Source organism: Oncorhynchus mykiss, chromosome 5, assembly GCF_057628025.1.
Source record: "Oncorhynchus mykiss isolate SJ-2025 chromosome 5, ASM5762802v1, whole genome shotgun sequence".
Taxonomy (NCBI): Eukaryota; Metazoa; Chordata; class Actinopteri; order Salmoniformes; family Salmonidae; genus Oncorhynchus; species Oncorhynchus mykiss.
The window spans coordinates 72,380,078-72,407,687 of record NC_143026.1 but is presented as its reverse complement, the minus strand read 5'-3'; the positions used below and the strand labels follow the sequence as shown (position 1 = coordinate 72,407,687).

The 27,610-nt window shown below is 41.6% G+C and overlaps 2 protein-coding genes across 8 annotated transcripts in view; one reads left to right on the top strand and one right to left on the bottom strand.

Annotated features, from left to right (window-relative positions):
• tbl1xr1a (TBL1X/Y related 1a) overlaps window positions 1–23,425 on the top strand; it is a 118,686-nt gene extending 95,261 nt beyond the window's left edge. For 2 of the 7 annotated variants that reach the window (XM_090235791.1, XM_090235790.1), the window contains exons 4-18: window positions 3,632–3,697; window positions 16,356–16,458; window positions 16,713–16,858; window positions 17,358–17,577; window positions 17,829–17,961; window positions 18,283–18,424; window positions 18,750–18,813; window positions 18,893–18,990; window positions 19,153–19,213; window positions 19,421–19,542; window positions 19,679–19,753; window positions 20,075–20,202; window positions 20,508–20,673; window positions 20,907–21,008; window positions 21,142–23,425. In XM_090235791.1, coding sequence (XP_090091917.1) covers window positions 16,401–16,458; window positions 16,713–16,858; window positions 17,358–17,577; window positions 17,829–17,961; window positions 18,283–18,424; window positions 18,750–18,813; window positions 18,893–18,990; window positions 19,153–19,213; window positions 19,421–19,542; window positions 19,679–19,753; window positions 20,075–20,202; window positions 20,508–20,673; window positions 20,907–21,008; window positions 21,142–21,168 — 1,542 coding nt within the window. In that variant the 5' untranslated portion in view covers window positions 3,632–3,697; window positions 16,356–16,400 and the 3' untranslated portion in view covers window positions 21,169–23,425. Of the gene's footprint in view, window positions 1–3,631; window positions 3,698–16,355; window positions 16,459–16,712; window positions 16,859–17,357; window positions 17,578–17,786; window positions 17,962–18,282; window positions 18,425–18,749; window positions 18,814–18,892; window positions 18,991–19,152; window positions 19,214–19,420; window positions 19,543–19,678; window positions 19,754–20,074; window positions 20,203–20,507; window positions 20,674–20,906; window positions 21,009–21,141 lie in introns of all 7 variants that reach the window. The other 5 variants (XM_090235788.1, XM_021604127.3, XM_021604129.3 and 2 more) reach the window with 3 other exon arrangements.
• si:ch211-51h4.2 (uncharacterized) overlaps window positions 23,410–27,610 on the bottom strand; it is a 91,993-nt gene continuing 87,792 nt past the window's right edge. The window contains exons 14-18 of the mRNA XM_021604126.3: window positions 26,012–26,126; window positions 25,268–25,370; window positions 24,968–25,037; window positions 24,640–24,743; window positions 23,410–24,564 (exon numbers count right to left, since the gene is read on the bottom strand). Coding sequence (XP_021459801.3) covers window positions 24,390–24,564; window positions 24,640–24,743; window positions 24,968–25,037; window positions 25,268–25,370; window positions 26,012–26,126 — 567 coding nt within the window. The 3' untranslated portion in view covers window positions 23,410–24,389. The remainder of the gene's footprint in view (window positions 24,565–24,639; window positions 24,744–24,967; window positions 25,038–25,267; window positions 25,371–26,011; window positions 26,127–27,610) is intronic.

Genomic DNA, 27,610 nt, shown 5'->3' with positions numbered 1-27,610 from the left:
ACTTTAAACCGAAACGATACTCGATACCAAGACGATACTTTAAACCGAAACGATACTCGATACCAAGACGATACTTTAAACCGAAACGATACCAGGGCAAAAAACTGAAAGCGTATTAGCTCAAGTCACAGAATAACCACTGAGCTTTTTTTTATTAACATTGAACAATATGTTGATAGTTGATAGAACTAAAATAACAGCTTGAATATCTTCTATTATATATGCCATTTCATAAAAAAATAACACCATATTAATAACAGAAGAACTGAGACTCAAAGCACACTAAATAATTTGACTAATTACATCTAAACTGTTTTAGAATGTAATTTGATACATATCAGGGTTAATTCAATCTATGACCATAATATTGGGGCAAATGACATTCCTTACAGGTAAATAATTGAATCTATTTAATGAATAATTTAGTTCCAAAATGACAAACAATTTGAAGCTAATTACTGAAGCTTCTACAGTGCATTCGGGAAGTATTCAGACCACTTGACTTTTTGCAAAAAATATTTACTTTACAGCCTTACTCTAAAATGGATTACATTTTTCCCCCTCATCAATCTACACACAATACCCTATAATGACAAAGCAAAACAGGCTTTTAGACATTTTTGCAATGTACAATATCAGTCTGGTGCAGTGGTTGAAGTGCTTTCTTTTAATATTGCCTTTGAACGACAGAAGGCTTTATGTAGCAGTCAACAGAAAGCTTTGCATGCTGACCAGACCGCTCACGCGTATGTTGATTTTGTCCATCCACACCAGACTTGATCAGGACACGCAGGTTGAAATATAAAAACAAACTCTGAACCAACTATATTAATTTGGGGACAGGTTGAAAAGCATTAAACATTTATGGCAATTTAGCTAGCTAGCTAGCTTGCTGTTGCTAGCTCATTTTATTTTACCTGAAATGCACAAGGTCTTCTACTCCGACAATTAATCCACAGATAGAAGGGTAAACCGAGTACTAGAAACAAAATCTCTCCTCCTTCAGTCTTCTTTTTCTTCTTTGGACTTCATATGGCGGTTGGCAACCAACTTTAAGGTGCATTACCACCACCAACTGAATTGTGGACCTCAGTTCACCTTTCAATCACCCACGTGTGTATATACTCCTAAAACCAATGAGGAGATGGGTGAGGCGGGACTTGTAGCGCATCAAGTGTCACAAATATAACCAAGTTCTATTTTAGCGCCTGGCTACGCAGTGTGGGTGCAATGATTGAATAACATGTGAATTTTACATGTCAGCCTGAAGTCAGATGTACTTTGATATAAGTAGCCTTTTTTTTACTCGAATGTTGCAGCTAGGCCTATATTCACAAATGCGAGTGAAATGCATGCAATGTGGAGCCCTGACCATCCGCCAACGTGGCTGGTGAAATACTTACGCGCCATCATTTTAGGCACTGTTCCTGCTGCTATTGTCTCTTATGCAAGACAGCAATATGTATTTTTTGAGTGTACTCAGTGAGCGGTGGATTTAATCTGAGCTTTATTAGGAAGCGTTAGCTTTTTACCTTGAGACCCTAAAATGTTTTTGGGATGATCTTCATAAAGTTTTGATTAAAAACATTCTCAACTGTAACCAGGTTTCCATCCAACCTTTTTATGTGAGTAAAGTATGTTGGATAAAAAATGTCACGACAGGCCTGATAGAAAAAGCAAATTTGTCTATAAACTTTCCATATGTCGACAAAACAAAATACGTTAAACAAGGTGAGATCTTTTTGTTTCTGTAAAATGTATTATCCGAGAAATGGCGGTGGAAACGCTGTTATGCGCAAATATTGATATAATAACCATCATCGAAGTAAACTTGGAGTCACGTGATATGTAGTCTGGTCCTCCCACAACGACTCGGGAAAGCATGCAGTTTATTATGCTACAGATAAGGATATGATGAATTTCACAGTGTGGTAAAAGTGCAAGGTAATGAGCCTGATGCTGCTTTCCAATAAATACAAATGTTCTGTTGACATTGTAAGTAAACAAAATTGTGCCTTGAATAAATGCACCAAGCATGCTGTTGGCTAAACCAACAAGCTCTCACAGTCTCACTGCAGAGTTAGACGTTTATCCACGCTTCTCCAAAGTCAAATTTCGAAGTTGCTCCAAATGTCAAATTCGGAAAGTTAAGGTTTTGGATATTAGCTTTAGACACTCATTCCGAATTGTTAAGGTAAGGGATAAGGTTTGGGATAGGGTTAAAACAAAAAACTAGTGTCCACCGTTGGGATCGAAACTTCTGATCCAGAATCATGGGATTACTTGATGGTAATAGCGCTCACTGTTGCCTCTGGTGGCCTGTTTTAAAGGCATTTCCTGACATCCAATTTCAAAGTCACTTTTGAGTGATCTGCCTGGGCTAAACAGGCCTAAATATACTATAAAGCAGGGATCATCAACTAGATTCAGGCCAATTTTTTTTTTCTTGAGTGGATGGTCAGGGGGCCCGGAACGTAATTACAAATAATTTGTTGGCTCGTGAATTTGTCTGCAAGAAGGCCGAACAGATACCTGGTTGGAACCTCCCCTGGGACATGGATTCTACAAGGTGTGGTGTTCAAACATTGATCAATTGGAATCAATGGACCTAACTTGTGCCATGAAAACATTTCCCATACCATTACACCACTGCCACCAGCCTGTATTGTTCACACCAGGCAGGATGGGCCATGGACTCATGCTGCTTACGCCAAATCCTGACTCTGCCATCAGCATGACGCAACATGAACCGGGATTTGTCGGATTAGGGGCCGCTTCTTCTTGTTGTTAGCTGATGGGAGTGGAACCCGGTGTGGTCGTCTGCTGCAATAGCCCAACCAACGAGTTGTGCGTTCCGAGATGCCGTTCTGCACACCGCTGTTTTACTGCTCCATTATTTTCCTGTTTGTGGCCTGCCTGTTAGCTTGCATGATTCTTGGCATTCTCCTTCGACCATGCTGTTTTTGCCCACAGGACTGCCGCTGACTGGATGTTTTTTGTTTGTCTCACTATTCTCTGTAAACCCTAGACACTGTCGTGCGTGAATAGCCCAGGAGGCTGGCTGTTTCTGAGATACTGGAAATGGTGTGCCCGGCGCCTAGCACCGACGATCATACCACGCTCAGTCACTTAGGTCACTCGCTTTGCCCATTCTAACGTTCAATCGAACAGTAACTGGATGCCTGTCTGCCTTTTATATAGCAATCCACGGCCACGTGACTGTCTGTAGGATCAAACCATTTTTCGTGAACAAGGTGGTACCTGAGACACTGGCAACTGAGTGTGTATATCTCTATTATGCATGGGAATACTTTGGAACAGATTTCCAAAATTAAAATCACTTGGAGCGGATTTTCTGGTGTTTTTAGTCTAATGTCCAGAAATAAAAATCTGAACTTGTGGGGCCAAATAAAATCAGTTCTGCCAGTTGGGGATCCCTGCTCTAAAGATATTAAAGATCGCTTGGCAAGTGTATGGCAGACAGACCATGCAGCATGTTTTCCGTTCCCAAATAGCCGAGATATCCAACATAATCTCATAACCATTTAACATACAAAAGAGGCTTTGACATTTTGTAGTGCTGCAGTATGTTTGTCAATTGCTTATTTTTGACCCTCTGTTTGTCTTGCAGGTTGTGAAACTGGTAGACTGTGCCCTTTCAAAACATATTTGTTGTGAAAACAGACTTACTACTGTGGTAAGTAGCCTGTAGGAAGCTACAGATAATAATGTTTATTGGTCTGCATTTTGGGCTAAATGCTGTGTAATCAGCCTTAATTTCTGGGTAGGATTTTCTCTTTTTATTGGATGGCTTTGTCTTTGTTCCTCAGCTCTGTGAGCATAGATGTGACAATTGTCATTGTAGTGTAGCCTAGTTACTGGGGAAAGGAAAAGCTCTATGGGCTATGGCTATGAGCGCTGTAGTGAATGGATACTAGGCAGGATGGAGAGAGAGGGATGTAAAGGTCCCTCTTGCATACCTCACTCAGGCACGATCAAGGTTTCATACCTCAGACCTCTACTATTGAATAAAAAAACACAGGTCTACCCTTGCGGTTTGTATGCCGATGTGGGAGCGATGGATCAGCGATGGATAAATGGATCATAAATGTGCTCTTGAGATTGGGATTTATATGCTAGCACACTAAGTATGTGGATACCGCTTCAAATGAGTGGATTATGCTATTTCACTCCCATTGATGACAGGTGTATAAAATCAAGCACACAGCCATGCAATCTCCATAGACAAACATTGACAGTAGAATGGCCCATACTGAAGACCTCAGTGAATTTCAACATGGCACCGTCATAGGATGCCACCTTTCCAACAAGCTGCCCCGGTCAACTGTAAGTGTTGTTATTGTGAAGTAGAAATATCTAGGAGCAACAACGGCTCAGCTGCGAAGTGGTAAGCCACACAAGCTAACAACCGCCACGTGCTGAAGTGCATGGCGTGTTGAAATCGGCTGTTGCAACACTCACTACCGAGTTCCAAACTGCCTCTGGAAGCAACGTCAGCAGAAGAATGTCAGCACGTTACCAGCCCCAATGCATAGTGCCAACTGTAAAGGTTGGTGGAGGAGGAATAATGGTCTGGGGCTGTTTTTCATGGTTCAGGCTAGACCCCTTAGTTCCAGTGAAGGGATATCTTAATGTGACAGCATACAATGACATTCTAGATGATTCTGTGCTTCCAACTTTGTGCACAAAGCGAACCATACAGAAATGGTTTGTCGAGATCGGTGTGGAAGAACTTGACTGGCACTTTGCCAAGTGCTAAGAAACTGATTAGCGATAAGATGATGATAACATTTGGAATGAATGTGATTTGCATTTTTGTCCTTTGCAACATTTTACACTGAGAATCTTAAGTTTTTGGGGTCTTTTGTCTTCATCAGTTAAAAATACAGTATGCAAGAACTCAATGTGGCGTTGTCAAGGCTACTATGCAATTAACTTCCAATTCCAACAGCATTGTGCACATGTTGGCTATGTTAAGGCCTGTACTTCATCATTCCAAAGGTGCACATTCACCATTTCAATGTATGGATTGAGTCAGTGTGGGGAAGTTGATTAGACTGTAATGTGAAAGGATCTAGCACTCCAGTGGATTACACACGTTCACCACAAAGTTACGTGATGGCAAGTCGATGTACTTACATGGCAATTAGCCATCCACTAGGGACAATGTGAGTGACTGTTAACACCTAGTATGCTCACAACGAGCTAGGGCTTTGTGGATGGGGTTGAGGAAGACCTAAATCGTGAGCTACGGCTCCGAACATTGTGGGTTCAGTCCCAGTGCAAGGCACAATTTTTTTTTTTTTTAGTCTTCTTTTATTTAATTTTTTAGACCTTAACCACTTGGAATGAATGCCTAAACTTAGCCCCCAAGGTTAGTTTCAGTTTGATTAGTTGACTGGCAGCTGACATGTGGATTCATATTTGGAGGTTAAGAAGTTTGAAATGGGGGGTCGCTATTTGATCATAATTCTGGAGGCTGCGTTTTGTGAAAACCAAGCTACTTTTTGTCTGGTGAGTCCAGCAGTATCAGATGCAGAATGACCTGTAGCCTGATGAATGTTGGCATGACCACTGATCCAGGAGAATAGTCTGCTGGAGAGATGGGAGCTGTAAAATGGAAATACAGCATCATACTGACCAGTCTGTTAAAAAGTCTATACAGGTCCACAATCCACCTCCATCGTTTTTAAGCTCATTCAGTGAGGTTCAGTGCCCTGACAATATGATAATCTTGCAGTTTTAAGGGTCGATGCATTGGAAGGTGAGGCACGACACTATCTCCGCTTCTCTAATCATTTAACAAATCACCTTCATTTCCTAAAATGCTTCATTTCTTAGAGAGGATGTATTTCTTTGTAAACACTGTTGCTCCCAATTCCATCCAGTGAAACTACAGAATGTAGACTGGATGCAGATATAATCACACCTTCTTATGTAGGCTAGGCTGTTGGTGTAGAATGCATATTATTGCAGTGTGAGCATACATAGAATGTCTGAGGTAGGCTAAACTATACTGAATGTGTCTCAAACTATGTCAAACTCTGATGTTCTTTTTGACCTCAAGGAATCCAGAAATGTCACACCTCTACATAGGAGCATGTTATGACTGCATTTCCTTTGAGCTCAACGCTATCTGTGTGCCAGAGATAAAATAAGTTTGCTTCTGAGTATGTCAGTGTTCACACCACACTAGTAGGACTCACTGACAAATGACCTTGATGTACCATAGCGCTTCCATTTCCCACTCTTTCAGTTGAGATGTCAACTAGGCTTTACATGGAACCTGTTGCCTTTTGCAAAGCCTATATCAGTCTATTATTAGCACAGCATGGCAACAGTTCTGCCTGTGTTTTGATTTAGGCCTATGTTTTTACTGATGTCAGCAACATGATTGGTTTTGTCTGTTTAGCTGCGAATTTGTATAAACTAGGCATATATGGTAAATCGGTGCATCAGTGATGAATCAGTGAGTGTGGCAAATATTGACAAAAACAGTGTTCATGTGAGAAATGTGTGCAGACAGAGGTTGACTAGCTACCAAAAGAGTGGGATTGTAGCAGTTTATATTGCTTTTGCTCATTTACCCATGTCCCAAGTTAACCACAAATGCAGCAGACAGGCATGCCATTACCATCTGTCACCTTAGAGCTGCGAACAGCCTTCCAAATGGTAGGGGGATGGGATCTGCAACCTATGTTAAAACCACAAGTTGACATTACCTCATTAGTTTTTTTTGCAGACCCTAACCTGCTATAGGCTGTATTAATCTCTAGTCAATATTGCATTTGCAAGGTAATTTTCAATATAGGTTCAAGCTGTGTGTTAATACATTTCCTTGATTCTTTGAAAATGTCCAGCCAGGATGTAATTGGTTCAGCTTTTATCAGCTTTTAGATCAGGCTGCAGTCCGTGAAGTTTGTTGATAGCATGTCTGCACATTGGAGGTTTGGCTGAGTGACACATTCCTTAGGGAAAAAGTGCAGTGGATTTTTTTGTTGTGTTTTTTTATTATGTAAGATACATATTCAATAGGCCTAAATAATTAGATTTGCACTTTTCTACACCCTGAAAGATAAGAAGCCTTTGACTTTGGTTCTGACTTTTTAAGTCTAGAGGGAAATGGAAATGATGCAGGCCCTACTGTGCGAGCAGATGTGTGCTCTGCCAATATACTGTATAGCCTAGCCATTGACAACACATAGCGATACTCTTTTTTTGTGTGTGGGGGGAGGAGGGTAGATCAGCTTTAATATTGCAGATTGTGGCTACTAGAAATGTAGTTATCTGCATCATTTCCAATACCCCATATATTTGTTGGTAGATATCTATGTTTACCCACCACATCCATCTTTAATCTGCTGTGACACTGCCAGCGTGTGGCATGTAGGCCAAATGTGTGTGCCCATATGTGTGTGCATTTGTGTTTTCATCTGTGTGTGTGTGTATATGTGTAGCCTACTTTTTAGCTCGATTTAAAGCATTCTGAGAAAAGCCGCTCTGTCTCAGTGTGAAACAATAGTTGTGGCTACAAAGTGAGTCAGCTCGGCTCCATAGGCAATGTGCATGTTATGTTCTATTAGAGCTGAGCGATATGACCAAAAATACATATTGCGATAAATTGCCTGAATTCATGCAATAACGATAATAGAACGCTAAATTTATAACATTAATGTGCACCACCGTTTTTAAAATTGTATTATCCTTTAAACTACTACAACTAGTTTGATGGTTGTAGCCATCAATTGTCCCATTAACAATCACCCATATTAGCAAACGTATTTCATTTCAAACGTCACATTTCTCTAGTGTAGGCTACTTATCGTAATGAACAATATCAGAAAATTGCCTGTGAAAACTGATTTGTATGGTCAGTGTCAATCATTTTCGGTTTATCGTCCCAGCTCTACAGTGGGTACAGAAAGTCACCACCCCCTTTTAAAATGTTCACCTTTTGTTGCCTTACAGCCTGAAACGAAAACACATAAAATCAGACTTTTTCCGGCTTTATTTACACACAATATCCAAGTGAATTGGCAAAGAAGTTACTGTGTAAATGTATTACAATTAAAACCGTAAAATACCCTATTTGGATAAGTGAACACCACCCTGAGTTATTACTTGGTGGAACCAGCTTTTGCTTGAATTACAGCCATGGATTTCTTTGAATACGGCTCTACTAACTTATATTTGCCCATTCTTCCTTGCAGAATTGTTCAAGCTCAGTCAAATTGCATGGTGACAGATCATGGACTGCACTCTTCAAGTCATTCCACAGATTCTCAATGGGATTTAGGTTGGGGCTCTGACTTGGCCAATCAAGGACATTCACCTTCTTGTCCGTCAGCTACTCTACAGTTGCTTTGGCAGTGTGCTTTGGGTCATTGTTATGTTGAAACATGACCCATCTTCCCATTTTCAATTTTCTGGCAGAGGGCTGCAGGTTCTCCTCAATAATCTGTTGGTATTTTGCACTGTCCATTTTCCCTTCTATCCTGACAAGTGCTCCTGTCCCTGCTGAAGAGAAACACCCCCACAACAGGATGCTGCCACTGCCGTGCTTTACTGTAGACATGGTGTTCTTTACTGTAGACATGGTGTTCTTTACTGTAGACATGGTGTTCTTTACTGTAGACATGGTGTTCTTTACTGTAGGCATGGTGTTCTTTACTGTAGACATGGTGTTCTTTACTGTAAGCATGGTATCAGTTCACTGTAGGCATAGTGTTCTGTACTGTAGGCATGGTGTTCTTCACTGTAGGCATGGTGTTCTTCACTGTAGACATGGTGTTCTTCACTAGGCATGGTGTTCTTCATTGTAGGCATCGTGTTCTTCACTGTAGGCATGGTGTTCTATACTGTAGGCATAGTGTTCTTCACTGTTGGCATGGTGTTCTATACTGTATGCATGGTGTCAGTTCGCTGTAGGCATGGTGTTCTATACAGTAGGCATGGTGTTCTATACTGTAGACATGGTGTTCTTTACTGTAGGCATGGTATCAGTTCACTGTAGGCATAGTGTTCTGTACTGTAGGCATGGTGTTCTTCACTGTAGGCATGGTGTTCTGTACTGTAGGCATGGTGTTCTGTACTGTAGGCATGGTGTTCTATACTGTAGGCATGGTGTTCTATACTGTAGGCATGGTGTTCTATACTGTAGGCATGGTGTTCTTTACTGTAGGCATGGTGTTCTATACTGTAGGCATGGTGTTCTATACTGTAGGCATGGTGTTCTATACTGTATGGTGGTCTATGCATGGTGTCAGTTCACTGTAGGCATGGTGTTCTTTACTGTAGGCATGGTGTTCTTTACTGTAGGCATGGTGTTCTATACTGTAGGCATGGTGTTCTATACTGTATGGTGGTCTATGCATGGTGTCAGTTCACTGTAGACATGGTGTTCTTTACTGTAGGCATGGTGTTCTTTACTGTAGGCATGGTGTTCTATACTGTAGGCATGGTGTTCTATACTGTAGGCATGGTGTTCTATACTGTAGGCATGGTGTTCTATACTGTAGGCATGGTGTTCTATACTGTAGGCATGGTGTTCTTTGCTGTAGGCATGTAGGCATGGTGTCAGTTCGCTGTAGGCATGGTGTCCTTCGCTGTAGGCATGGTGTTCTATACTGTAGGCATGGTGTTCTTCGCTGTAGGCATGGTGTTCTTCGCTGTAGGCATGGTGTTCTTCGCTGTAGGCATAGTGTTCTATACTGTAGGCCTGGTGTTCTTCGCTGTAGGCCTGGTGTTCTTCGCTGTAGGCATGGTGTTCTATACTGTAGGCCTGGTGTTCTTCGCTGTAGGCCTGGTGTTCTATACTGTAGGCCTGGTGTTCTATACTGTAGGCCTGGTGTTCTTCGCTGTAGGCCTGGTGTTCTATACTGCATGGTGTTCTATACTGCATGGTGTCTGTTCACTGTAGGCATGGTGTCTGTTCACTGTAGGCATGGTGTCTGTTCACTGTAGGCATGGTGTCTGTTCACTGTAGGCATGGCGTTCTTTTCTGTAGGCTTAACGTTCTTTTCTGTAGGCGTAAGGTTCTATACTGTAGGCGTGGCGTTCTATACTGTAGGCGTGGTGTTCTATACTGTAGGCATGGTGTCTGTTCACTATTGGCATGGTGTCTGTTCACTGTAGGCATGGTGTCTGTTCACTGTAGGTGTGGCGTTCTATACTGTAGGTGTGGCGTTCTATACCGTAGGCGTGGCGTTCTTTACTTTAGGTGTGGTGTTCTTTACTGTAGGCGTGGAGTTCTATACTGTAGGCGTGGCTTTCTATACTGTAGGTGTGGTGTTCTATACTGTAGGCGTGGCTTTCTATACTGTAGGTGTGGTGTTCTATACCGTAGGCGTGGCATTCTTTACTTTAGGCATGGTGTACTATACTGTAGGCATGGTGTTCTATACTGTAGGCATTGTGTACTATACTGTAGGCTAGAGGTCGACCGATTATGATTTTTCAACGCCGATACCGATTTATTGGAGGACCAAAAAAGCCGATACCGATTAATCGGCCGATTTAAAAAAAAAAAAACTTGTAATAATGTCAATTACAACAATACTGAATAATCACTTATTTTAACCTAATATAATACATCAATAAAATCAATTTAGCCTCAAGTAAATAATGAAACATGTTAAATTTGGTTTAAATGCAAAAACAAAGTGTTGGAGAAGAAAGGAATAGTGCAATATGTGCTATATAGAGTAGCTAACGTTTCAGTTCCTTGCTCAGAACATGAGAACAAATCAAAGCTGGTGGTTCCTTTTAACACGAGTCTTCAATATTCCCAGGTAAGAAGTTTTAGGTTGTAGTTATTATAGGACTATTTCCCTCTATACCATTTGTATTTCATTAACCTTTGACTATTGGATGTTCTTATAGGCACTTTAGTATTGCCAGTGTAACAGTATAGCTTCCGTCCCTCTAGTTAGCGCGCGCTAACTAGCTAGCCATTTCACTTCGGTTACACCAGCCTCATCTCGGGAGTTGATAGGCTTGAAGTCATAAACAGCGTAATGCATGAAGCACAACGAAGAGCTGCTGGCAAAATGCACGAAAGTGCTGTTTGAATGAATGTTTACGCGCCTGCTTCTGCCTACCACCGCTCAGTCAGATACTTGTATGCTCAGTCAGATTATATGCAACACAGGACACGCTAGATAATATCTAGTAATATCATCAACCATGTGTAGTTAACTAGTGATTATGATTGATTGTTATTTTATAAGATAAGTTTAATGCTAGCAACTAGAGAGAGGCAGGTCATTATTGCGTTGGACTAGTTAACTGTAAGGTTGCAAGATTGGATCCCCCGAGCTGACAAGGTGAAAATCTGTCGTTCTGCCCCTGAACAAGGCAGTTAACCCACCGTTCCTAGGCTGTTCTTAACTGACCTGCCTAGTTAAATAAAGGTATAAAAATATATATATATTTTTTTAAAAACGGCAAATCGGCACCCAAAAATACCGATTTCCGATTAATCGGCCGACCTCTACTGTAGGCATGGTGTTCTATACTGTAGGCATGGTGAACAATACTGTAGGCATGGTGAACTATACTGTAGGCATGGTGTTCTTTACTGTAGGCATGGTGTCAGTTTACTGTAGGCATGGTGTTCTATACTGTAGGCATGGTGTCAGTTTACTGTAGGCATGGTGTTCTATACTGTAGGCATTGTGTCTGTTCACTGTAGGCATGGTTTCAGTTCACTGTAGGCATTGTGTTCTGTACTGTAGGCATGGTGTTCTTTACTGTAGGCATGGTGTCAGTTTAGTGTAGGCATGGTGTCAGTTTAGTGTAGGCATGGTGTCAGTTTAGTGTAGGCATGGTGTCAGTTCACTGTAGGCATGGTGTCAGTTCACTGTAGGCATGGGGTCAGTTCACTGTAGGCATGGGGTCAGTTCACTGTCGGCATGGGGTCAGTTCACTGTAGGCATGGTTTCAGTTCACTGTAGGCATGGTTTCAGTTCACTGTAGGCATGGTGATCTATACTGTAGGCATGGTGTTCTTTACTGTAGGCATGGTGTTCTATAATGTAGGCATGGTGTTCTGTACTGTAGGCATGGTGTCAGTTCACTGTAGGCATGGTGTCAGTTCACTGTAGGCATGGGGTCAGTTCACTGTAGGCATGGGGTCAGTTCACTGTAGGCATGGTTTCATTTCACTGTCGGCATGGTTTTCTGTACTGTAGGCATGGTGTTCTGTACTGTAGGCAAGGTGTTCTTTACTGTAGGCATGGTGTTCTATAATGTATGCATGGTGTTCTATAATGTAGGCATGGTGTTTTTTACTGTGGGCATGGTGTTCTATACTGTAGGCATGGTGTTCTATACTGTAGGCATGGTGTTCTTTACTGCAGGCATGGTGTTCTATACTGCAGGCATGGTGTTCTATACTGTAGGCATGGTGTTCTATACTGTAGGCATGGTGTTCTATACTGTAGGCATGGTGTTCTATACTGTAGGCATGGTGTTCTTCGCTGTAGGCATGGTGTTCTATACTGTAGGCATGGTGTTCTATACTGTAGGCATGGTGTTCTTTACTGCAGGCATGGTGTTCTATACTGTAGGCATGGTGTTCTATACTGTAGGCATGGTGTTCTTTACTGCAGGCATGGTGTTCTATACTGCAGGCATGGTGTTCTATACTGTAGGCATGGTGTTCTATACTGTAGGCATGGTGTTCTATACTTTAGGCATGGTGTCAGTTCACTGTAGGCATGATGTTCTATACTGTAGGCATGTTGGTCTTTACTGCAGGCATGATGTTCTATACTGTAGGCATGGTGTTCTGTACTGTAGGCATGGTGTTCTGTACTGTAGGCATGGTGTTCTATACTGCAGGCATGGTGTTCTATACTGTAGGCATGGTGTTCTATACTGTAGGCATGATGTTCTATACTGTAGGCATGTTGTTCTTTACTGCAGGCATGATGTTCTATACTGTAGGCATGGTGTTCTATACTGTAGGCATGGTGTTCTATACTTTAGGCATGGTGTCAGTTCACTGTAGGCATGATGTTCTATACTGTAGGCATGGTGTTCTATACTGTAGGCATGGTGTTCTATACTGTAGGCATGGTGTCAGTTCACTGTAGGCATGGTGTTCTATACTGTAGGCATGGTGTTCTATACTGTAGGCATGGTGTTCTATACTGTAGGCATGGTGTCAGTTCACTGTAGGCATGGTGTTCTATACTGTAGGCATGGTGTTCTATACTGTAGGCATGGTGTTCTATACTGTAGGCATGGTGTCAGTTCACTGTAGGCATGGTGTCAGTTCACTGTAGGCATGGTGTTCTATACTGTAGGCATGATGTTCTATACTGTAGGCATGGTGTTCTATACTGTAGGCATGATGTTCTATACTGTAGGCATGGTGTTCTATACTGTAGGCATGGTGTTCTATACTGTAGGCATGATGTTCTATACTGTAGGCATGGTGTTCTATACTGTAGGCATGGTGTTCTATACTGTAGGCATGATGTTCTATACTGTAGGCATGGTGTTCTATACTGTAGGCATGATGTTCTATACTGTAGGCATGGTGTTCTATACTGTAGGCATGGTGTTCTATACTGTAGGCATGGTGTCAGTTCACTGTAGGCATGGTGTTCTATACTGTAGGCATGGTGTTCTATACTGTAGGCATGGTGTTCTATACTGTAGGCATGGTGTCAGTTCACTGTAGGCATGGTGTTCTATACTGTAGGCATGGTGTCAGTTCACTGTAGGCATGGTGTCAGTTCACTGTAGGCATGGTGTTCTATACTGTAGGCATGATGTTCTATACTGTAGGCATGGTGTTCTATACTGTAGGCATGATGTTCTATACTGTAGGCATGGTGTTCTATACTGTAGGCATGGTGTTCTATACTGTAGGCATGATGTTCTATACTGTAGGCATGGTGTTCTATACTGTAGGCATGGTGTTCTATACTGTAGGCATGATGTTCTATACTGTAGGCATGGTGTTCTATACTGTAGGCATGATGTTCTATACTGTAGGCATGGTGTTCTATACTGTAGGCATGGTGTTCTATACTGTAGGCATGGTGTTCTATACTGTAGGCATGGTGTCAGTTCACTGTAGGCATGGTGTTCTATACTGTAGGCATGGTGTTCTATACTGTAGGCATGGTGTTCTATACTGTAGGCATGGTGTTCTATACTGTAGGCATGGTGTCAGTTCACTGTAGGCATGGTGTTCTATACTGTAGGCATGGTGTTCTATACTGTAGGCATGGTGTCAGTTCACTGTAGGCATGGTGTTTTTTTTATTGTAGGCATGGTCTTCTTTGGGTGGAAAGATGTATTGGGTTTTCGTCAGACATATGGTTTTGCATTCAGGTCAAAAGGTTACATTTAGTTCTCATCTGACCACAGCACCTTTTTCCACTTGGCCTCAGAATCTACAATATGCTTTTTCACAAAGCTCAAATGACACTTGATGTGGATTTTTTTAGGGGTGTTTTTTTTCTTGCCACCCTCTTGTAGGGGCCAGATTTAATGCAGCGTTTGTGATAATGTGGTCACATGCACACATTGACTAGTCTTTGCCATAAAGGCCTGAAGCTCCTTCAAAGTCGCCATTGGATCCTTGGTAACCTCTCTGATCTGTCTCCTCCTTGCCCGGTTTGGAGGGACGGCCTGATCTATGAAGGGTCTGGGCATAACCATATGCCTTCCACTTCTTAAAAATGGTCTTAACTGTGCTCCGAGGGACAAAGCCTTTGAAATCTTTTTATATCCATTCCCTGATTTGTGCCTTTCCACAACTTTATCTTGTAGACCTTTTGAAAGTACCTTTCTGCCCATAGTGGATTATTTGCTTTGAATTGCACTACTAAGCAGTGGAGTCCTCTATGAACAACTGCTTTTATTCTGAACTAATCAAAGTCAATACTAATGATCACAGATGGAAGCCAATTAGCTTGATTTGTGATCTGGAAGGTGGTTGGTTATACCTCAGCAAATTTGGAATTGCAATTCTAAGGGGGGGGGGGGGGGGGGGGGGGGGTTGTATTCACTTATCCAAATAGGGTATTTTACTGTTTTACTTTTTAAAAAATATTTTTGGGGGTGGTTTCATTTCAGGATGTAGGGCAACAAAAGGTGAACAGTTTGAAAGTGGGTGGTGACTTCGTATACACACTGTACATGTATGTTATATTCTAAACCAAAGGCTGTAAAAGTGGCATGATCGGACATCATGCAGGACAGGAACATCTGAACCAGTGTTGAGACATTTTTTATATCAATTGTTAAAAGTATAAAAGATCATATGACATACCTACCAGAATCACTTTGGGATGTAGGCGAGTTGTAAACAACATCATTTCTGAGACTGGAGATGGGGCAGAGGTGCACATTTATTTTACAGGAAGATGAAGTGCTCCATCTCTACAGCCGTGCTCTCTCACTCTCTCAAAATAGACCAACACCTCATCACTTTGATATGGCGATGAAAAGGGAATGAACTACGTCTCTAGGGGTGTGTTCAAGTATAAAAGCAGATGACAAAATTCTGTTCGGTTTGCAAACAAACCACATCCTATGACAGTTTTTGTCAAGAATAGGCCTACACATCTCTTAAGAGAATTGATGATGGTTGACAAGGCATCGTCTGGGTTAGGGTTTGGCCGTGGTAGGCCGTAATTGTAAATATGAATTTGTTCTTAACTGACTTGCATAGTTAAATAAATACATTGAAACGTCCTCAATAATACTATATTCAGTAGCTGTGGTGTATTCTGTGGTCATGCCCATGCTGGCTTGTTTGTCACTACCATGATTCTGCAAGGTCCCAGACTATCCCTGTGCTGCTCCGAGTCAGACCTGGCTGAGATAAACACCACTGCTCTCATTGATGGACTACAGCCCAGAGCACAGCTCATCTATGGAAAGAGAATCCCCCCCCCCCCCCACACACACACACACACACACACACACACACACTGTCAACAGAGATCCTGAGATTCTGTTTTTAACTCAACAGCGCCACTGCGGTGCAATGGTGGTAATGGGTACTACACCTTGTTATTTGCCATGCATGAGAGACGCACTGTAGCAGTGCTGCTGCTCCTGTCCACAGTTAGCACCCAACAGCAGGTCCCCGCTGCCCTGCCCTGGTGTGAACTGTGTGTACAGCAGATTGTAGAAGGATTTTTGCACACAGACAATGTGTTAGTGGTAGTGGCATCTTCTGGGAGGAAATCTCCACTCTCCAGTCCTAGCTTCAGTTCTTCAGTTCTTACTTAGCAGCAGTGTGAAAATATGTTGCTCTGAGTTTGGATAAACAACTGTCTCACCACCACCTCCTCCCTTCCCTTCAGGCCTGTGTCCTGTTTGCTGACCTCATGGTGTAACCAGGTATAAAGATGAGCATAAGCAGTGATGAGGTCAACTTCCTGGTGTACAGATACCTACAGGAGTCAGGTAGGCTCTATTTGACACTTCAACCACACATCTGGAAGCAAACGCAATTGAAGCCAGACTGCTGTCGAAATAATCTTACCGTATATTCTCCTTATGTAATGTTCTATAACTATTAAAGGGTGCACTGAAAATGTGCACTCTGAGAACAACCACAGAGCTATTTGAAGTGTGCCATTTCCAGAGGCACCAGAGGGAGGGATCTGCTCTATGTAATGTGCTGCCTACTGACATGCTCCTCATGCCTCCCCTTACAGGGTTTTCCCACTCAGCCTTCACGTTTGGGATAGAGAGCCACATCAGTCAGTCTAACATCAATGGAGCCCTGGTGCCCCCTGCTGCCCTCATCTCCATCATACAGAAGGGCCTGCAGTACGTGGAGGCTGAAGTCAGCATTAATGAGGTGAGCTCATCTCCTCATTCACACAAGTCATTATTATCACAGCATCACATCATCTTATCAGGGAATCCGTGGACTTTATTACTGCAAGCCAAGCGAACTGTGATGAAATGCAGAACATGGTATCGGTTTGATCAGAAAGCATATGACTGCAGTGCTAGGTTTCTGTTCTTCAGTTATGCAGTTATCAACCAATGTAGCTTTATAATACATTGCATTACGTTTTAATAGATGGTTCTCTAGTGATTTGTTTTAGTGTTTTATCCTTTAATTTAAGTCAAAGGAGGTTGGTGGAAACTTAATTGGGGAGGACGGGTTCGGGGTGATGGCTGGAGCAGAATTATTTGAATGGTATCAAACACATGGTTTCCATGTGCCATGAGCCATCCTCCCCTCAGCAGCCTCAACTGGATTTAACCTACCATTGCTTACAGCTACAGTAGTTATTTAGCAGTTTGAAGCCTTTGATTTTGAGTCTAACCAGCTTTTCTGCTGTCCCCAGGACGGTACACTGTTTGACGGGCGGCCGATCGAGTCCCTGTCGCTCATCGACGCGGTAATGCCGGACGTGGTGCAGACGCGGCAGCAGGCCTACCGAGACAAGCTGGCCCAGCAGCAGGCGGCCCAGGCCCCCCCAGCCAATGCCACCAACATGACAGCCAACACCAAGAATGGAGAGAACACGGCCAATGGCGAGGAGAACGGAGCGCACGCTTTAGCTAGTGAGTCTCAGTCCACGGCCCTGGGCTTAGTGTTTATTAACCATAACACACAGAGCGAGAAAGAGGATAATGTCCCTAAAAAATTCTGCTATTAGTTCGCTCTTTATGGCTAGTTTGTGCATGTTCTGTTATTTTGAACATCATTGTTGTGGTTGAGAATGTAAACTACCAAAAGAGTCAATGCCAATACTGGACGTTTTGTTATTCAGATCATGCACATGCTGATGAGGTGCTCTCTGTGTGCCATACAGACAACCATGCAGACTTGATGGAGGTGGACAGGGACATGGAGATTCCCCAGAACAAAGCCATGGTGCTCCGAGGCCACGAGTCAGAGGTGTTCATCTGCGCTTGGAACCCTGTCTCCGACCTGCTCGCCTCAGGGTCAGTGTCTCTCTCTCTCTGAGGTTATTGCACTAAGCTCAAATAATTAAAGTCCTATATTTATCTGTATCCTGGTTAGAGTTGCAAAATTATGGTAACTTTCCCCAAAACCCCAGGTGTTCCAGAAATCCTGGTTGCAGGATCTGGATTTCCTGATTCCATGAATTTTCCAACCGGGATGTCTGGAAAACCTGGGAATTATGGGAAAGTTTTGCAACCCTAATTGAACGAATGAGTGACCCATGATCTTTCTGTGTTGCTATTTTGTTGTATTGTAATTGCTCTGGGCTGTGCTAACTGTCCCTCCCCTCCCTGGTGCAGGTCTGGGGACTCAACGGCGCGGATCTGGAACCTGAGTGAGAACAGCACCAGCAGCTCCACGCAGCTTGTACTGAGGCACTGCATACGGGAGGGAGGCCAGGATGTCCCCAGCAACAAAGACGTTACATCATTAGACTGGAATGTGAGTCAGAGGTCTACACACACACACAAGCCTGCTCCATGTTGACCCCTTACAAATCCCATAACTTTATTTCCACATTTATGTCCACTGCTCCCGTTCTGAATGCTGTTACTAGGAGCCACTTCAAACTGCTTTTATGTTTCAAAGCTTTGATCTTTTTTAATTACGCCAATTATTTTGAGGTGTAGTACTGTTTTGTTGTACTGTAGGCTTGTCATCCTGGCAAGGGAAGTTTCATTGAGCAGAATCATGTGCTGAACAATATGTATTCTCTTTCATTCCATGTAACTTAATGTATATGTATTATACCTCTTCCCCCTGACAGAGTGAGGGAACTTTACTAGCAACCGGCTCATATGATGGATTTGCCAGGATCTGGACAAAGGATGGTGGGTTGCCACTTTTACCTCCTTTTTCAACTTAACATGTTGTCAGTTTCCTCTCTAATATATATGATTTGAACCCTAGGTAATCTTGCCAGTACCCTGGGTCAACACAAAGGTCCCATTTTTGCATTGAAATGGAACAAGAAAGGAAACTTCATTCTTAGTGCAGGAGTAGATAAGGTAAGAACCCAACAGCCTTTTTCTTTTTTTGTTATGAGCTAAAGACATGAAATGCTATGAAGGCTCATTCACCTCTTCTGGTATTCAGGACTAAAAGAACATTCTGTTATTCTCAGGCGTGTTCTAATTGAGATGTTTTTCTTTGTGTGTTTCTCCCTCCAGACTACAATCATATGGGATGCTCACACAGGAGAAGCCAAGCAGCAGTTCCCGTTCCATTCAGGTGCACTGAATTATCCAATGGCTTCTTTCCTGACTCTTCATTAACCCTTACTAGACATGTATCGGTACATACTTACATGAATATATACAGTAAGGGTATTTTTGTGCCGACTCATTCTTAGTTTCTGTCAAGCACAGAAAGAAAGAAGTAGAGTTCTATGTTGTTTATTCATTGTTTTCTTCCGCTCCTCTTGTTGTGACTCCATAGCGCCTGCTCTGGATGTGGACTGGCAGAGCAACAACACGTTTGCCTCCTGCAGTACAGACATGTGCATCCATGTGTGTAAACTTGGCCAGGACAGGCCCATCAAAACATTCCAAGGACACACGGTAAGTCAGCCCAATTACCCCACAGCGTTACACTGCTCCTGCAGCCATCATAGAAGTACTATGCCATAGCCATTTTGTCCAGTTTTCTATGGGTCAGAGGCATTGCCTCCTCTGTCTGTGCTCCCCTCCGATCCAGAATGAAGTAAATGCAATCAAATGGGATCCAACCGGTAACCTGCTGGCCTCTTGCTCAGACGACATGACGCTGAAGGTAAGTTATGAATGAAAACTGTCTAGCTACGTCCAGCACTCTTACACTTAAGTATTGTCTGCGTTGTTGATTACTGTCCCTGTTAAATAAATTATATAAATACATGTGCACTGTAATGGTTTGCTCTGGATTATTTATCAGAAATTCAAATAATTCATGTTTTGTATATATTTCTCTATACATTTCTTCATTGTGAATTGTCAACCTTTGACAAATTGTCAACCTGAAAAATAAACCAAGTATAAAACCAACCAAACATTCTTATCTATCTGAACATTCAGCGTTTTGGATATTCACCATCACGTCATTTTACCATGCTAGATCTGGAGTATGAAACAGGACACATGTGTTCATGACCTGCAAGCTCACAGCAAAGAGATCTACACAATCAAATGGAGCCCCACTGGTCCTGGAACCAACAACCCCAATGCCAATCTCATGCTTGCCAGGTACTGAAACAGAAGCACTGCTGCGCCCTCTATGTGGGCATCCATTAGTTTGGATGTGAAAGCAGCATTACTGGCTGTGATAACAGCGGTGTGGCCCTGTTAGAGGGTAATAGACTGATGACTATACTGTTTCTGGGCCAGCCACAATGTCTTTGTGCCCTGAACCAAAACTCTTCACCTGAATTGCCCCAGTTTTCATGCTTCTGAATTGGGGCTTTGTGTTTGAAGTGAGCTATGACTATGAACTAAGTATTTCTTCTGGGGAGGAGGCAGATCGATGAGTATTTTTCCTGTGTTCCCTGCAGTGCATCCTTTGATTCGACGGTGCGGCTGTGGGATGTGGACCGAGGCATCTGCATTCACACGCTAACCAAACACCAGGAGCCTGTCTACAGTGTGGCATTCAGCCCCGACGGCAGGCATCTGGCCAGTGGCTCCTTTGACAAGTGTGTTCACATCTGGAACACGCAGGTACAGTCCCGACACTGTCTTGCTATCTACCTTGCACGGAGTGGAGAACTGTTAGTGATATTAGCTTCCTGTATTGTTATGCAGTTAGTTGCTAAGGTCAGTGGTAGTGCTTATTTTGGAGACTTTAATTAGGCTTTCGAATGGATTTAAATCTAAGAAAGCTATGGTATAGCCTTTGGCTTGTGGTTGTTGATCTGAAACGATAACACTGTCTTTCCCGTTCCATTCCACAGACTGGTGCTTTAGTCCATAGTTACAGGGGGACAGGGGGAATCTTTGAAGTTTGCTGGAATGCAGCAGGTGACAAAGTGGGAGCAAGTGCATCAGATGGATCTGTGAGTACACATTTTTTAGCATTTTCATATACTTCATTAAAAAAAAAGTCACCAAAAAAGTTAAGGGTTTATCACTGAGTAATACAGGTCATAATAATAATATATATATTAAAAAGCCTCTCTTGTTTTTCAGGTTTGTGTATTAGATCTGCGGAAGTAACACTCCTTGTTGGAAGCCATGGACCGACAGTGAATGTGTACATAGCCAAAATAACTGTCCCTGCCCCATGTACTGCTAGTCCCTCTGAACCATGGCCGGCCACTACAGACCAGAAACAAGCACCCCAACCTCTACACAACAGATTCAGGAGCAAGGACACAATCTGTGCAGCAAATCCTTCGAGACATTAAAGGGACACAGACAAAAAAACTAAAAAAAGATCCGTATATGTACCAACATTTCAAAGCTATTTTGCTTTTAGATCTTTAAACCATCCTCATCAAGACAAAAAAAATATTTTAAACTTTGTTGGTAGTTCAGTCTCTGTGTACAGACATATCGGCTTTCCCGTCCTGCGGCAGGCAGTTAGGTTTTAAAAAATGATTTCAATGTTTAAGTTGATATTTTTGGGGGTCACAGCTGCATGAAGTGGAGGAGTCCTCTTTTTATACACACTCACAAAACAGTTCTTGAAAAAAATAGTCTGGTAGTGTGCGCTTTGTGGTTCAAAACAATATGGGGACTTGTTTTTACTGTTGACATCTAAATGCAGTAGTTTTCATTTCTTTCCTCTACAGGAGACATATTGATTCTCCTGACTTAATATTATTACAAATTAACATTGGGTGCACATGAAGAGGCATTGTACAGCTGGATGCTTTAAAACCATTTTTATGGTTGGTTTGTGCACCATTGATGGAGCTAGAAAAACGTTCCATGATTACCCCTGGACAAAGCTGTACTGCTGTTGTTATCATGTGGAAACATCCAGTATTGGATCGCTTAAAGAAGAGAAGCAGACGAGTCAGTAATGACTGTTCCCTCCCTCCAGTGTGAATGGTTGGAACTGTGATGTCCACTAGACCTTTCACCAGAGTGCTTCCACTGGGCAAACTGAGGCCCCTTTTACAACATATAGCAAAAAGGGAAGACTTGCTTTAAGTTTTGTATTCTTCTAATGAAAACTTAGCTGATAATGTGATTCTCTCAGATGTTTTTCCAGATACATTTCATATTGCTGATGTATCATCTGTCACAACAAAACTTCCATTAAGCTTTTACTCAAAGTGGTTTTACGTGTTGATTAGGCAAAGTTATCACTCAAGTCCCATAGACCATTTCCCAAACTAGATATTGACTGAGGTTATTTGGATCACAAACAAGCAATGCTGTTTTCAGAGGAAAAATGTCATCTTAAAGCAAGTCTGGGTGTTGGGCTAGGAATCAGAAATCACATGGAGTGACATGCACCATATAAATTATTTTTGTGCTGCTCAATATTTAAAAAAGTTAACTGAATTTGAAGCATAACCATTTAAAGACATGCGACAGACACTGTGTGGTATCTTTTCAAATCATTGTGAGAAGAGAATTCCCCTGCTGGACAGTAATCAATCAATAGTTAAATATTTTTTGTTTGACTTTCAACAATCTTAATTTGAAATGGGACACATCTGAATATTCACCGGTTACAGTCTAGATATCCTGTTAAATGCAGTGTGTTTGTTTTTTTCAACAAAGAAAGCCAGTCTGATTTTACAGATGGCAGAATGAGGTTTTGGCTTGATGGAAATGTGAGGATCCATGGCCAGGATCCCTTGTTCCCCTGGTTTAAGACTTATGTTAGCGGTTTATTTTTTGGGATATCACTACACATATAGGGGCAGATGCATGGGCCCATATGAAACCTACTCCTGGTCTCAAAAAGCACTTTCAATTGAAACATTGAGGATGTTTATTATTAGAGTAGGTTTAATCAGGGTCTGTGCAACCATCCCATAAATGTGCATTTTATACAGAGTGTAGTCCTTTTAGATCTGTAAAAACTGTCTACTCTAAGTAGATTGTACCATCTGGACACTATTTATTATACAGTCTATGACAGTGGAAGGTTATTTTAGGTTTTCTTTAATGATAAATCTGCTGTCCTAGTGTCTGCTTTGCCCTTCATTTTCACTACCTGAATTCTAATCATATTCTTATGTGTATGTCCTCTGGACATTTTGTACTCTTTTAAAACTTTTGTAATTCATATTTCTTTGTAGCCTAAAGGAGTAAAATGTAAGATTATTGGAGATAATCAAGTACAGTATGTTCCAGTTTAATGATTTTTTGGGTTCCACATTGCATCATGAGTGCCCACGCCCCACCCTTGGTTTCTCGAGTCAAAATGTGTTTTTGCAGATTGCATTGATCTGTTGTAATTTGAACCAGATCTGAAAAAAAAAGTCCAGAATAAAATATATTTTGATATTAATATATCATTTTTTATTGGATTTTCCCCTTGTTTATCTGTTTATTCTAAACATGTTCAGCTAGTTAGATACATACATATGAAAGCATTTGTAGGGAAAGAAGCTGTAGGCAACTTTCAATAGTGAGATCCCAGACATCATGCTGTGGCATCATACCAGTTATTGGCTGTTTTGATGACGCACCAGTCTGTACATTTAATGTCTAAACTAAAATAATTGTGTATATTCTCTGGTTGCGCTGTTAAACAATGCATATATTGAGCTGTAAAGACTCCCTAATAGCATTCCTGCTGGTAATTCAATACAGCCCTCTGAAAACAATTACATGAAAATGAAACATAGACCTAGATTCAATTCAGATCAAGTGTTAACCTGCGATTACAGACACCCACTTAGCGGATGTTTAGGCGATGTCGAAGGTGGAACTGCGTTTGAGCCATCAAATCGGTGAGCAGCTGCTCTTCCATCATTGTCACAAAGCCACACCCGCCCAAATCTCTAGAAGTTCAGAATAAGAAAGTAGGCTATATAGAAATAATTTCGCTCAAATTGAAAATAATGAAACTAAATAATAATCTTAATCAAGGTGTAGACTACATCCCACATTGCAGTGTTCAAACTTGTAAAAAAGGCTGCATGGAATTTCTGTTATAGCAACTTCGTGCAGCCAATGGCAATGTCCACTTTAGGTGTAATGCCTGGAGTCACTTTTGGATTTGACAGCTAACGCAGTTCCATATCTGCCACCGCCAAAACAACCGCTATGCAGATGTTGACCAACACGGATCTGATTGAATCGAGCCCTTACAGTACATGAAATAGTTGACCGTAGGAGACATCCCTGATGCTGTTAATGTTCAAGAGGAAGCTGCATGACGTCCATGAATGAGCAAATGAACACAGCATTGTTATCCCCACCACACGGCTCCCAGGCTTGCGGCTACCATCCATTGTTCACAGTAGTGCTCAGCTCAGAGAATAGTTGGTGAGGAGAGGTTGGGAGGAGTGCTGTAAATTGTGCTCTGCTATCTCTACGATGCTCTGGATAACATCGTAGGCCACAGCAAACAGGAAGTAAATAGGCAGGGTCCAGTGGAGTTGGAAGACCCGCTGGCCCACGGGCAGAGGCACAGTCAGGTGTCTGGGAGGAGAGGAAGAGATGAGAACCTGTAGGAACTAGTTCTCTGTATCACTGATAAAACAGTAGGCTACTCACTGAAATCCCTCTGATCTGGAGGCTCGCAGCATCACAAAGATGAACAACCCAACTTCAGTGTTCAAAGAGAAAGACACCACTTTGTCCAACATCACCACAAATCCCTAGTTAAAGGGTACACATAAATATAGCTTGCTGTATTATCCTTATGTTCCTACATACCATAATAACTGGTTTGGATACTTGATTATCATAGCTCATTGGAATAATTTGAAACAGCAATCAAGCACAAATTCCTACTCTAGCCTAGATCCAGTTAGAAATTAAGTGATAGGAACAGGTGACTCATTTTATTTTGCTGTAGCAGGAGGAAGAATGAGGCACTTACCCTTGGATCACACGACGAGACAATAAAAATGATTCCAAATGCAAGCAGAGATATGAGCCCATTGGCAAGACTGTCAAGGAGAAAAGACAACATGGATTGTTTGGTTAATATCATGAAATACTTAATTAGTCAAAGTAAGCATCCTGAATGCTTCATAACCTTTTCTATTACAGGGACAGATAAATATAATATTTTTATGGGAGTATTTTTAATGGTCAGCGAATGAGAAAGCAAATAGCCTGTGAAATCATCTTGTGACAGGAGGAATTCAAAACCAGATGGAGAAGTAGAATTGTATACCCTCTTGAACTGCATCTGTGGAAGCTCTGTGGTAATGTCCTCTCCCAGACTTTAGACATCCATTCCAACTTGGTGTTCCAGTGTGAGTTCACAAGGCCATCAACTGAAACAAAACAACCAAACACAGTCAATATACCTACAAGGCTTCTTAAAGCTGTAGATTTATACAATTGTACATGTAAATACATGCAATTGGTATTTTTCATGATTCATATCATTCTGATTATTTTGATCACTCCTGACTGGAAGAAAGGAGAGATAATGATGCCACATTAATGAAAGGCATAATTGTGTTACCATGAAACGTGATTTATTGCAGATATTTTGAAAATAGAGAGTTTATCCTGAATCATTTAAATGAGTTTCTCAGCCTGAGCCAACTAAACATAAGAAAATTATATTTTTTGTATCTCTCTGAAGATTAATTTATCTTATTTTCCTAAATTTCAGGCCTAAAAACACAAAAAACAAGTCCTTCTATTTAGCCATAAATAACTATATATTAACATGAATTTTATAACCCCTTTACACAGATAAAACTGATTACCGGAGAACAACCGACTAGCAGAGAGATTGGTCACACAAGTACATCGTATATGAGGTGAGACCTTAATAGACATTGGTGTGGGTGAGGGGTTTGCATGTCTCGAAATCATGCTATCAAAAATGCATTCCCACCTCTTCAGAGAACATTGCCATGCATAGAGAACAGCAAGGATAGAGATGTATTGAGAGGGAACATACTTGTGTGCTTCATGGCAGATCCCATCACCAGAAAGGACACTGTTATACTGATGGCAATAAAAATCTGGATCAGCTCTGCCACCCACGAGTAGTGACGGTACTTCAGACTGATTATCTGTAGAGTGACAACATGACATGTGGTTAGTGTTCTGTAACCTATAGGCATCTATCTAAATCATCCATTCAAAAATGGATTGATGTTGGATATTGACACAAAGAGAATAAAAAGGAAATTACATTATGATCTGTCATTATTTTGTACTGGCTCTCACAATCCAAACACATATTCAAGTCCACACTAAAGACACACCTTTTCACACAGGCTTACCTGGATTCTCTGTTGTCTTAGCTTTTATCCTCTGTCTAGTTCACTTAGTTAAGTCTGTCATCATGTGTAGTGTTCTCCCTGGTTAGTCTGTCATCATGTGTAGTGTTCTCCGTGGTTAGCCTGTCATCATGTGTAGTGTTCTCCGTGGTTAGCCTGTCATCATGTTTAGTGTTCTCCATGGTTAGTCTGTCATCATGTTTAGTGTTCTCCGTGGTTAGTCTGTCATCATGTTTAGTGTTCTCCCTGGTTAGTCTGCCATCATGGGTTATCTGTCATCATGTTTAGTGTTCTCCCTGGTTAGTCTGTAATCATGTGTAGTGTTCTCCCTGGGTAGTCTGTCATCATGTGTAGTGTTCTCCCTGGGTAGTCTGTCATCATGTTTAGTGTTTTCCCTGGTCAGTCTGTCATCATGTGTAGTGTTCTCCCTGGTCAGTCTGTCATCATGTTTAGTGAACTTTAATATAGCTACTCATTGTAATGTGTGATTGTATTGCATTTTATCCTGCTGATTATCTTATGTATGTAAAGTAACTTTGGTTGTCTTGAAAAGCGCTTGAAATAAAATGACAATGTTTCAACATCATAGGAGTTTGTCTTCTGGAATGGTGTCTAATTCAGCGTTTGAATATGTAATTTGCAGACTAGAAACATAACAAAAACATCCCTTTTTAGACCTAGCAAGTGATGTACACATTTGTTGTTCAGCAAGCACGCTTCAATGATCAACAAAATGTCAGTAACACCAAGAGGACTTGAGTATAATTCTACTCTAAATCTAACCCCAGCAAATCAAAAACACCCAGTCAAGCTACATATTATGCACAGTTAATAGGTGAGATGGATGAGGATTCTGTTTACTCATTTTTATGTGTGAAACATATACATATACATATACATTACCAGTTTAATTTGTTATTGTACATATATGCACGTGCATACAGAAGATATTCTAAAGAAACAACATGCAATTTGAACCAAGCACCACTAGATGACACTAAAGATGTTCATGAAGAAATCTACAGGTAACTGCCAAAATAAAGGAAACACTTAAGCAAACGAGGGATACAAAGTATATTGAAAGCAGGTGCTTTCACACAGGTGTGGTTCCTGAGTTAATCAAGCAATTAACATCCCATCATGCTTAGGGTCGTGTATAAACATGCCCAGTTGGCTACCATGGCAAGAAGAAGAGATCTCAGTGACTTTGAAAGAGGGATCTCAAAGAAGCATAGTGCGTACGTCAGTCACCCCCCCCCCCCCACCCACCCACC